At 35.3% G+C, this 12,512-nt stretch overlaps 1 protein-coding gene across 3 annotated transcripts in view; it reads left to right on the forward strand.

Moving 5' to 3' along the window:
* LOC121423022 (mitogen-activated protein kinase kinase kinase 13-like) overlaps window positions 1–11,098 on the forward strand; it is a 40,569-nt gene extending 29,471 nt beyond the window's left edge. For all 3 annotated transcript variants that reach the window (XM_041618305.1, XM_041618296.1, XM_041618314.1), the window contains exons 5-12: window positions 1,219–1,410; window positions 1,766–1,976; window positions 2,316–2,531; window positions 3,189–3,298; window positions 3,854–4,102; window positions 4,387–5,239; window positions 5,656–6,009; window positions 6,446–11,098. In XM_041618305.1, coding sequence (XP_041474239.1) covers window positions 1,219–1,410; window positions 1,766–1,976; window positions 2,316–2,531; window positions 3,189–3,298; window positions 3,854–4,102; window positions 4,387–5,239; window positions 5,656–6,009; window positions 6,446–6,499 — 2,239 coding nt within the window. In that variant the 3' untranslated portion in view covers window positions 6,500–11,098. The remainder of the gene's footprint in view (window positions 1–1,218; window positions 1,411–1,765; window positions 1,977–2,315; window positions 2,532–3,188; window positions 3,299–3,853; window positions 4,103–4,386; window positions 5,240–5,655; window positions 6,010–6,445) is intronic.
* Window positions 11,099–12,512: the final 1,414 nt, after the last annotated feature.

A 12,512-nucleotide genomic window follows, 5' to 3' on the forward strand; every position in this document is an offset into this window, starting at 1 on the left:
GATTTATATTATGGAAACAAATGTGGGTTTTATAAACAGGTGGTATCTAACAACCATGATCGACAAAATTATTTTCAAGATTTACAGGATCAATCTTGAGGGCTTTCATACAATTATATTGAGTGTGCTCTTGCATAATTCATGGAAAAATGGTTCATTAGAGTCTCAATGGGGTTTTAGTCAGTGTAAATGCCATTTACTTGCTAAGCTACACCCATCCCTTGATTGGGATTGGAATGAGGTTAGGTACGCACTCTGTTACGCCTGTATGATTTGGGTTAAGATAAAGGAAATGAAGCAGTACATTCTTTCCCTCAAGAGAGCAATGCATGATTTATGACAAGCATCCAAGATGGATGACGATGTCAAGAAGCACCGGTCCATAGCTCCCGGTCATAGATAGGTGAACATGATGATCAAAATGTCAAGAGTAGACTGTATTGGTAGCAAAGTGCCGCCATTAATATTAAGTAGATGGGATGATTATTTGATGAGGAGGACGGTTCCATTGTTCCCAAGGGATAAGATGAGGAACAGTGAGTCAGGGATGAGGGCTAGGGGATTAATTAAGCTTGAACCAACTCCTTTTTCTCTTTCATGCTGATTTTAGTTGGGAGTTGGATTTGCTTTTATTTTTTATGATTTTCATTAAACGAAACATAATTTTCAACTCTATGATTTCATTTTACTTTTGGGACATATCGTGAGAATGACTTTATATTTTTAGAGCATATTCTACAAAGTGATATTATTGAAAAAAGGCTTTCTTTGAATCGCTCTGACCATATTCCAATTTCAATATTGTGTTCAGATATAAATTAGTATTTACCTTTCATTAAAATGGTTAAGTTTGTTTGTCTTTGTTGTTAGTTCGAGATGATAAAATTCTAAGACGTGGGGGGTGTTTCACAAAGATTTAAGTATGACTTAGGTCGCACTTAAATGTCGACGTGTACATGATATGCAACGCGCAATCTTAATGATCAATATGCAGTAGTGCGCGTCCTCTTGGTATGATCTGACCAATGCTGTCATGCCTTTTATACTGCGTGCAACTAGACATTTAAGTGCGACTCTAAGTCATACTTAAATCTTTGTGAAACACCCCCCAGATGTAATATGTGTTTTAAGATCTATTATATTGATGACATCATCCACTGATACATCTTCAGAGTTCAGTGTACTAAACTTATCAATGGACTACTCTATTCTTCCTAGGGGTGTGTGCACGTTAGCACCTTGCTATTGTATCCTGATGGAGTACTGCCCATTTGGACAGCTATATGAAGTGCTGAGGGACGGACGTGAGATTCCCCCTCAGCTGATGATTGACTGGTCCAAACAGATTGCTCAGGGCATGCACTACCTCCATTCACATAAGATCATCCATAGGGATCTTAAGTCACCAAAGTAAGAAAACCATTCCAGTCAATTTCTCCTATGCCATTTTCTATTTACTATTAACTCAATGCTATCAATATTATTTTTCGATTTTATTTGTTTTGACTTCGAGTTCTTCCAGGAGAAAAAAACTCTTTATTGATAAGAACTCAATGGCAATTCTTAATCAGCAGGCTGATCATCACATAGTATAACTTTTAAAAATGATATATAATACTAGATGATGTTAATTCTAGATAACATAAAAATGAAGGAAAGGAAGAAGTCACTATCCTCCCTGTTCATGTGATACAAACATTAAAAATTTTCCAACAAAGCTTTTGTGAGAGGGGATGAAATTTACCAAGAATTATTTGTAATGCAGTGTGCTTGTGGCGAATAATGACATCCTGAAGATCTCAGATTTTGGCACCAGTAGAGAGTGGAATGAGAAGAGCACCAAGATGTCATTCGCTGGCACCGTGGCTTGGATGGCACCAGAGGTGATACGTAATGAACCCTGTTCAGAGAAAGTTGATGTTTGGTCATTCGGTGTGGTCCTCTGGGAGCTTTTGACTGGAGAGATGCCTTACAAGGTAAAGACAGAATGGCCCTTTGATGATGGTCTTTCACCCATAATCTTTGTTTAATGTTCTCTTATGAGTTGGTAAAGAAATGGTAACATTTATTTGAATATAGTCATTGTTGAAGTCATAATCAGATAAGCTACACTTGATTCATGCCCTTGCAGCAACAGATACATACTCATTTAGAACAAAATTTTACTTTAGTGTAATTATCAGTAGGTCTTATCCCTAGTTATCTCTTTCAAAGAGATCATCGTCTTTTGGTATATTAATGCATCAGAGCATTGATTAAACATAGAGCCGAACTGCTTTCTGTAACTAAAGCTAAGGAACCGTTTGTTTTTGAAGGATGTGGATTCCTCTGCCATTATCTGGGGTGTAGGAAGCAACAGCCTTCAGCTACCCATCCCATCCACCTGTCCTGATGGCTTCAAGCTTCTTATGATGCAGTGCTGGAGTGCCAAGACCAGGAATAGACCATCCTTTCGGCAGATCCTCATGCATATCGACATCGCTGCTGTAGACTTCTTGTCAACGCCACAGGAGGCTTATTTTGACAAGCAGGTAATATTCAGTCATGCATACTTTTTGTATTAGCTTAAAATGCTCTGGCTGATTTAGATGAGGGCCATTTTTGGCCCTTTCACCAACACCCCCCCCCAAAAAAAAAAGGGAATCGCTTTTACTCCTTGCCAAACAGTTCAGTGAAATTATCCCATTATTTAAAAATGGGATTTTATGTCTTGGAATAGGTAACCTCTCATTTTCATACTGGGAAATGGTCTCACTGCCTGTTGAACTGAGCCATTGTCACCATAGTAATAGTGTAAACATTACATAACACTAAAATCTATATCACTTTAAAAAAATCTATAACTATGCATTCCTGAAATTCCACTGTCAGAGGTATTTTGTTTTAATGATTGTAATGCCTTTAGTTGCTATGTTGAAAATGAAAATCAATATTGCCAGGTATGCCAGAGTCAAAACGAGACCAGATGGCTTGCGTTTGTTTGATCAATAATGGGCGTTAATGAAATTCCTGGCATTCCAGAGTTAGAGGATGAATGTGCATGCATATCCTGATTGCATCGAGTGTGTTTACACTCTATATTTATTACTACCTTTCCTATATGATAATGACATAGTCTATAGCATGGAAATAACTTTCAGAGCATGTTATTTTTTATGTTTATTCTTTTTCCTTTTTTAAATATGAAGGTTGATTGGAGAGAAGAGATAAAGCTCCAATTTGAGAAAATGAAATCTGAGGGATCATCCATGTGCCACATTGATGAAGACCTCATCAAAAGAAGACAGGATGAACTCAGGTAACAATGCTAACAGATATTATCTGTACATACAATTGTCATAAGGAATAATTTTTTTTCATACCTACATACTTATCTGAAGTAAGGTTTGTGTTTGAAATCGTTTAATGTGAAGGAAATCATAAATGTAAATAGACTTCAGGGTTGGACTTCTTCAAAAATCCGATTAAATGTTGAATAAGTGATAACTATAAATACTTATATGTTGTGGTCTGATTTTTAAGGAATATGATTTAAAAAAAGGATGGATGCATGTAATTAACATGTGTAATTAAAAGTATTACTGCACATCACAGTGATTCATATTATGTAGTTAGTATTTTGAGTGGCACATCCCTTGGCTGGAACTCCTCCACATTGAGTGGAGAATGTACACTGCATGCAGACAAGCCAGAATCAAATGATGGGGAGAGTGATACATCTGTAAACCGTGGAGAGATATGACTTTATGACTGAAGATGAACACACTGTGTATACTGTTAGTAGGATTGTGATTGTAATTAGCCAAAAAATGTTTAGACACTTATGATAGATATTTTCCTCCCTACCATGCAGGCATGCACAGGACATCAGGGAACACTATGAGCGCAAGCTGCAACGAGCCAACGACCTCTACATGGAGCTGCACTCATGCCTTCTCCAGCTGGAGCAGAGGGAGAGGGAGCTGATGCGCAGGGAGAAACAGATCAGCGAGATCGAGGTCAAGAAGAAGAGGGCACTCAAACCCATCCTCAAGGCTCGCACTGTCCAAAAACTCATTGAAAAGTCATTGCAATCTCATGGAGGTTCGGCTACGCTTGGAAGGTAATCATTAGTTTTGACAATTGGCTAGATTGGATGTAGATGGGTCTAAGTCAGTCTTAAATGAAACTCTAAGTCAAAGCAATCGATACAAGTGGCAGTTGGAAGCACTGAGTTTAAATTATATTTTCTCAATGATTAGGATTGTTGTACTCTCTTGTAGTCATGAAAGTCAGGAATACAATATGCACTTTAAGGTAATTGGATAAAAAATTGTTTTGCATGGACTGCCTCAGTTTAGAGTTAACTGTGAGTAAAGATATATTGTACGTTTTATCTTTTTCTAGGTCACCAAGTCCTGGAAGTTCCTCAGTAAGTCCAGAGCCAGAAAATAGATCTCCAGCAACCCTTCCAAGAGCCAACCTCAATACTAAGACCTCACCCATCCGAGCAAAGACCTTGCCTCAGCGCAAGTCACGCCATCGCAGGAACAATAGCCATGGTAGGGGAAGTTTTTCTGGGAAAGCCTCATCGCCGTCTAAGGAAAGCTCAGAATCCAGTAAACCCCCAAGTAGTAGCCCAAGAAAAGCAGATGAAGATGTTTCCTCAAGTACCCAGGACATTCGTAAGCCTGATGCAGAAACCTCAAGGTTTATCAAGCGCTCCCAGAGTGAAAGACTTGTTACAGAAGGCACAATGTCCAGGAAACATGGTTGTCGTTTTAATATCCACTCTCCTGCAGAAATTGCAGGTGGCATATGCAGGTGCAATGGACGTAACTCAAAGAGCCGTCCTGGACATGTACAAATTGTGAACGAAGGCCAAAGTCAAGCGGCTCAACGAAAGTATAAGCACAGACAAAGGACAATTGGTAACTTCACCAGCGAGATTGACGTTTTGAATAGCAATAGTCCCGTTCAAGGGGCCACCAGTGGACCAAGTGCTCAGGAAGGTCCCTCCAATTCCACGGCCATCACTGTTAATGCAGAAATGAACTATTCTTCAGATCATTCCATGGGTGGTGTTAGGTTAGGAGGAATGGAGGTTATGGGACTCAAGTCCTCCTATATAGGACACAGACTTGCTTCAGCAGATAGTCCTATCAGGAGGAACGTAGGTTCCTTGCGGAAAGGTCCAGGAATTTCAAAGAGAAGCCCCTCTCCAACAAAGAAGACAAAGTCATCTCTAGACAAATCAAAGGTAAGTTCCTTAGCATTTGTTTTTATCTCTTTTGTTCATTGTGTATATATGTTCCAGATATGCTACTACAAAAACATAGAATGATCAATATTGAAATTGAGATAATGCCAATTAAATTTATAATCAGTTACACTTAGCAATGGGAATATGAATTTGCAAAATCATTTTTATTTTTGTAAACAGACCTCTTTACTTGAATTTACATGCACTTAATGGAAATCTGGATTAAAATCTGATTTTTAATGGGTTGACTATTGAGATGAGTAAGGCAGACTAATGTGCCATAAGAACTTCATCATATGAATATAATATTTCTTTTCAATCTTGTAACTGAAAAACTCATTTTGAAAAGTGTCATCCGTGCATAATGGGCATAATTCATGTTTCCATGATTTTCTCTTTTTCCATCTCTGTAGGGAGGTGATAGTTCCAGTGATAATGAGGAAGGAGCACCAGACCATTCCAGCGATGAAGACACATTGACGATACAAAACGACAGGTTGCGTCCAAAAAGCCGTCAGTCCTTCTCCACCGATCACTCTGATGGCATCTTCTCCGAAGAAGACAACACCAGCGATCGGTCCCATGGCCCCACCCCAGAGCCAGGCCAACGAGCCCGTACCACCACACCTAGCAGTCTGTCCTCTGTTGCTATCAGCATGAATCCTGATCACCATGACCTAGGAGCCATGACCTCTGATGGTCTCTCAGACAAGGAACGTGTTGTTAGACAGGTCATGAAACAGATCTCCGGGGATAAGAGCTATGAGGTAAGTCAAGGCACAAACTTTTATTCTCTCACTCTCCTTTTTTTTTCTTTCTCTCTCACTTTCTCTCTCGCATACACACAAACTCCCATGAACATTGTTGCACATCTCTTGCTTCATATATGTAATAAGTATATTGTGTTCATGTTGATATTTAGTATTGATATAATTTTCATCTTCATTCATATTTTTATTAATTCATCAATCCTGATCTATATTATATATTTTGTCTTTGTATCCTGAAATGCTTTCTCAGTATCTCCTAATTATTTTTCATTCTTGTTAATAATATCTTGTACTATTATATTAGTTTTATATGTCTGATAGGTTTGTAATGATATCTCCTAAAAATGAATTAAAATATATTATCCATTTTTCACATGGGTAATTTCAGAACTGAATATTACTCATAAAAACTGTTTCTATTATATTTCCACAGAGCAAAATACACTACACAGAGACAGATTCCAGTAGTGACGAAGGCGGAGACTAGGTGTTTGCAGACAAGATTCATTTATTACTTCAGACCTCAACAGATGTGGCAATCAATACTATATTGTGCAGCTTTGTTAAAGTTTATCCTGCAGAAAAGAAGAAAAAAAGTATTATTTTATTGTTACTACAGCTTTTCATGTATATTCAAAACAGACTATTCATATTATTTGCTTCATGTGTGAATTGATTTAGTACTTGATTTTTTAAGCTCATGTTTTGCTAATACATTTCCTATTTCATTGTTATAATACATTCAGGCATTGTAGTTACTATTGCTTATATGCATGACAACATTTATGTGTTCTTTTCATTAAATTCAAAATCATGTATAAAGTGATTATGAATGATGTATCTGATAATACTTTGATGATGATGTCTTTTGTACTTATAAATTTGAAAGGTTTTAAAAAAAGTATTATCAGAGAGAGAAAAATGTATTCATTTGAAGAAAAAGTAAACTAATTATTCATTTATCCAGCTTATGGTTTCATTTTGATGAGTTCTTTGAAAAAAATATTTGGGAAAATTTTGTTTTAAAGTAACACACTAAAGCATCTGTACAAGGTGAATGGTGCCATATAAAATCCTAAAAACACAATCGAAATGTTTTCAATTGAGTTAAGAACGTTAATTTGGTTGATGCTACCGACTCCATTGAAGCACAAAAAAAGGAAAATAAACTTGTCATGATTTGTTACAAAACCTTTGATATTCAAAGTGTAGCAGGACATCAGAAGTCCGGCAAAGTGCAATGTTGAAAATATATACTTCATTTGTAAAATGTCATGTATTCTTATTGGTTTTTCATATATATTACAAACTGTTTATCAGTGAATTAATATATCTATTGAGGAGTAAAGCTCTTTCTTTACAGAAGACATTGAAGCTGCTGTATTTTTTAATACAAGTATATAAAAAGATTGTGCAATGATAGAAATTTTTATGAAGAATGAATCCTATATTCATATGCTTATTTTGGGGAACATTAAAAAGGAGAAAAAAAAAATGTGAATAACAGTCCAAACCTTTTCTTAATTTGAGAATAGGAACGTCATTCAAGTTCAAATTCATGTTTTGCCTGTTTGAGAATCGCAGTTGAGTTTTGTTTTAAAATTTGATTCTTTTCATGCATTTGCCATTTGTTTGCAATTTATTTTGAGGAATTTCTGATCTGCTAAAGTCGTAGAAGACATTTAGCAATGCTCTCGATTCAATTGCAACTGCATATGTGACTCTTCTCAGGTATTGCCTAGTGCTTATATAACAAAAGGAAATGTTAGCTCAGTCTTTTTTTCCCATCAAGAAGCAAGGAAAAAATCATGTCCATTTAACATATACAGATGGGATCATCATTTCTTTTATACTGATGATGTGGCTGTATCAAGACTAGCTTCTAGCTAGACTTTTTGATTTGTTTAAATCATATTGTTGTGGATCACATGATCAGATATCTGGTGGTTTGCAACGGTACTGCAATAAATGTGTATTTTTTCAGAAATGTTTCTTGATTTAGGAATAATTCAAAGATTTATTGATGGGACAGGAGTACTGATTTTACTTTGACAAAATAAGTACCCGATGTACATATTTGTGTTAAATCATAATAACTTCCATACAGTGACAAAGTACTGAAAATATATATTGTTTTCAGTCATGTACGAATTACTGAAAGATGTTTTTGGAGATAGTAACGGCAGGTAAAAAGAAAGTTCGTCAAAAAAATATTATGAAAAGTGGACAGTGATGTTAAAAGTTTCTCCTCTCAATGGAAATGACTGAGTGTATATTAAATTTTTTTAAAGTGTAAATTATTGTAAAAAAATGTAAATTAAGTGTTGATTTCTTGGATTTAAAATTGAAGAAGTCTCCCATAGTCATTCACTGCCATGATCACCCTGTAAATACTTAGTAAATATTTAGTTTATCAATGATAAATGGCTAATTCATCCTTCCATTTTTATCATGCAACATAATTCAAAGATCTCTATGTAGATATTATTAGATAATGTAATGATAGACACGTTAAATCAAATTAAAGCTGAAAAAAAACCCACTAGTTATTAAAGTAATTTTGTATGAAACTTCAGTTCTCATTGATAGTGATATATGAACACCTTGTATTTTATTTAGCTTACTGACTTCAGTACTGAACAATTTTATCCCGTGGCAGCATGGTCATTATTTTTATTAGTGACTTTAACCCCCCCCCCCCCGATATGATAACTTTCATTTATTTTCAAAGGCTGTTTATCAGTCTCTTTGTTCTTGCCGGCCAATAAAGCTTAATGAGTGGTGTTATGATTATGAGTGTTTCTTTGCTAGTAATTTTCATGTTTTTTTACAGAAGGTACCGTAAACCTGAAACCATTTTCGCTTTGTATTCTTTTATTATTAATGGCATATACATGTAGTATCTTTCAATACTGTATCACTACGAACATGGAATATGTATGTTATGTACATGTATATTGTGTAATAAACATTTTATGAGAGATGTACATTAAAATGCCTACTGGTATTTGTTATTAAAATATTGATAACAATTTATCATATTTGATTTACTAGCCTATTTGCATTTTAGCTCTGCCCATTTGAGGCCAAAGCAAAAAGTTTTTTATGATCGTGCTATTATTTGCAATGTTCAATCTTTCTCAAGACTTTATTGAACAAGAAAATGTGCTTAGGAAGGTGACCCTATGAAACAGAGCCATTCCTTTGCAAAACATTGTAAAAAAAAAGAGCATGTGTTTATTGATTTTGTTATGTTATCTTTCACATCTGCATTGTTTTAAAGATGTATCTTTTATGGATTTGTAGTTCAAAACGATCCTTGGTAAATGACCCAACTACATGTATTCAACTAAAGGAATAGATTGAAGGATAACTCAATGAAAACCTAACATTGGTGTGCTGGTTTATAAATATAGAAGAAAAAATGAACAAGAGTTCTCAAATATGTGCAATTTCATGAAAACGGTCATTATTTATTACTTAACTTTTTAATTTTCATAGGGGTTCCCTAGGATAGCTCTCCTGAAAGGACCCCCCACTGCAGTAGCCTGGGGGTTTTAAATGCATGTAATATTTTACATTGGAGTTTGGAATTCCTACATTAGCTGTAAATTTTGTAGGATATAATATTATAATATCAGATTCTTTCAGGATTAGTGTCCTATTATTAGCATCTAATTCTCTTTTCTAATCCCAAAATTGAAAAACATAACTGAATGGTGATGTCTTAGCCCCATCCAATTAAGATTGGATAGTCCTTTTACTGAAATGATCAAAATAAAATGGCTGATTTTTAACAACAATCATGTATCCAGGTACACATTGATTTGATTTAAGGCACCGTTTTTACATCATAGATATCCTTTGATATCTATGCATCATGTTTTCAACAGGTCGTGTTTTTATGATTGCATGTCCACATAATTGCACATTAACGTTTTATGCATGTAACTAATGAAATTTTCAAAGGAATGGATTCTTACAGATGTCCTCTCATGTTTTTCAGCATTGTTTTTTATGCAGTATTGCTTTATTGAAGCGAGCATCCTATTTTAAAAAGTTGTATTCAGGATCCCATCTTACGAAGAGTTACAGTTAATCAAATCAACCTCAATTATATTGGAATCCATCATTGTAATAATATTTTCTACAAGAAATTTGAACAATGTCCTTTATAACCAAAGAAGCACACTGAATTTTCAAGAAAACAATGATTTTGTGATTATACATCATAGTTATAAAATATTTTGAACAATCATGCATAATGTTGGCATTGCTGGCTTTCCCTAGTTGTGGTTGATTGGATCGATCGCAACTCTTTATAAAGACGGGGCTAGTAAATCCATGAACCTCAAACCCTACATTTCCATTGAAAATATAACTTTGATATCGGCTTGACTTGGATATTCATTAAAAAGGAATTCGCTTTAATTCAGGTACTTAATAAATTAGTGATCAAATTCTAGTTGTGTAACCACATGATCACTGGAGTTTTTAAGATGATGGTATATTTTATAGAGAGCAAATTGTATTCTTATATAAATGCCCTTGGAATGCAACATGTTCTTGATTTTCTAGCAATGCTTATCAGCGAAATAGAAATAATCATATCTAAGGAGAGATGATCAAGAAGTGATGAATCCAATACCTTGCCTAACATATAATCATGTCAGAGGATTGTAACAAACCAAGGGTGTTTTACCCAACTTATTGGGTACTATTACTGATTGATAATACTGTGTCAGGATGACACGTGTATGTTACAGTGTGTTTGACTGCAGTAGCTCAGTGAATTGAAGCTACTTCAAATATGAATTGCTTGAATGTCAATTTGACACAAAGCCTTTTGATGACCTGCCAGCATGCAGGTTTATCATGTTTTCTGGCTTCAGTGAATGTTTGGAATGATGAATGTTAACAACTATCTGAATGTTCAGATTTCTTGAAATTCTGATGATGTGAATCAGAAAGAAATGTAATGAGTCTTTTTTTTTTAGTGTTGTGAAAGTACAAAGTAAGGTTTAAAGTGTAATTGAGATATATCATGTCAAAACAGGTATGTACAATAAATGAACATATGAAAATATATTTAATGAAATGATTGTAACTATTTGCTGATGTAGTATTGAGGCTAGGGATGAGCAGGAGGGGAACAGAAGTGAAAAGCAAGAAGGGGTAAATGAGGAAATACGTGGTAAATTGAGAATTGGGGAAAGGGAGAATTTGCCATACCTAGCAAGGGCATGAAATATTTTACAATTCTGATGAGTGAAATCACTTAAAATGTATTTTTGTAGGTGTTGGAAAAACGACCTGAAAAGTTTGCTTTTAGTAATTTACTGGGGCAAAATATATACAAAACTTTTAGCAACTGAAAATAAATTTGGACAAAAAAAACCTATGGATAATCTTATGAGGGAAGGGGTTAAGGGCATTAGATGGTAAGAGTAATTACACTTCAATGGAATAATTAAGTTGAAATGTGAATTGAATGAGTCCTATAAGGGCGTGGGAGATAGGGTGAGGAATAAGAGGATATAGAAGGTATATTGGAGAGGGGGTGGTATTGATGGGACAAGAAGATCATCTTCGGATGTTATAAGAGGGTGTAGAACAAAGGAGGAGATAGGGAGTATGAGAATAAGAAAGATTTGAGAGATATGAGAAAGTCCTGTCCTCCAAAAATGGGTTAAGACATTTTATTTTTTGCTTGTCACAGAGTTATGAAAGTTATAGCTAGTGCCCCTCCCCCTGCATTCGATCCGGTCACTGCCATAGTTGAGTCCTCTGCTCGACTCAACTGCAATTTTTGTCTCACCTGCATAGCAGAGTGAGACTATAGGCGCCGCTTTTCCGACGGCGGCGGCGGCGTCAACATCAAATTTTAACCTGAGGTTAAGTTTTTGAAATGACATCATAACTTAGAAAGTATATGGACCTAGTTCATGAAACTTTGCCATAAAGTTAATCAAGTATTACTGAACACCCTATTAGAGTTTCATGTCACATGACCAAGGTCAAAGGTCATTTAGGGTCAATGAACTTAGACCATGTTGGGGGAATCAACATCAAAATCTTAACCTGAGGTTAAGTTTTTGAAATGTCATCATAACTTAGAAAATATATAGACCTAGTTCATTAAAATTGGACATAAGGTCAATCAAGTATCACCAAACATCCTGCATGAGTTTCATGTCACATGACCAAAGGTCAAAGGTCATTTAGGGTCAATGAACTTTGGCCGATTTGGGGGTATCTGTTGAATTACAATCAAAACTTTAAAAGTTTTTGTATCTGATTCATGAAACTTGGACATAATAGTAATCAAGTATCACTGAACATCCTTGGCAAGTTTCAGGTCACATGATCAAGGTCAAAGGTCATTTAGGGTCAATGAACTTTGGCCGAATCGGGGGTATTTGTTGAATTACCATCATAACTTTGAAAGTATGTTGGTCTAGTTCATAAAACTTGGACATAAGAGTAATCAAGTATCACTG

Source organism: Lytechinus variegatus, chromosome 1 (assembly GCF_018143015.1).
Source record: "Lytechinus variegatus isolate NC3 chromosome 1, Lvar_3.0, whole genome shotgun sequence".
NCBI lineage: Eukaryota > Metazoa > Echinodermata > Echinoidea > Temnopleuroida > Toxopneustidae > Lytechinus > Lytechinus variegatus.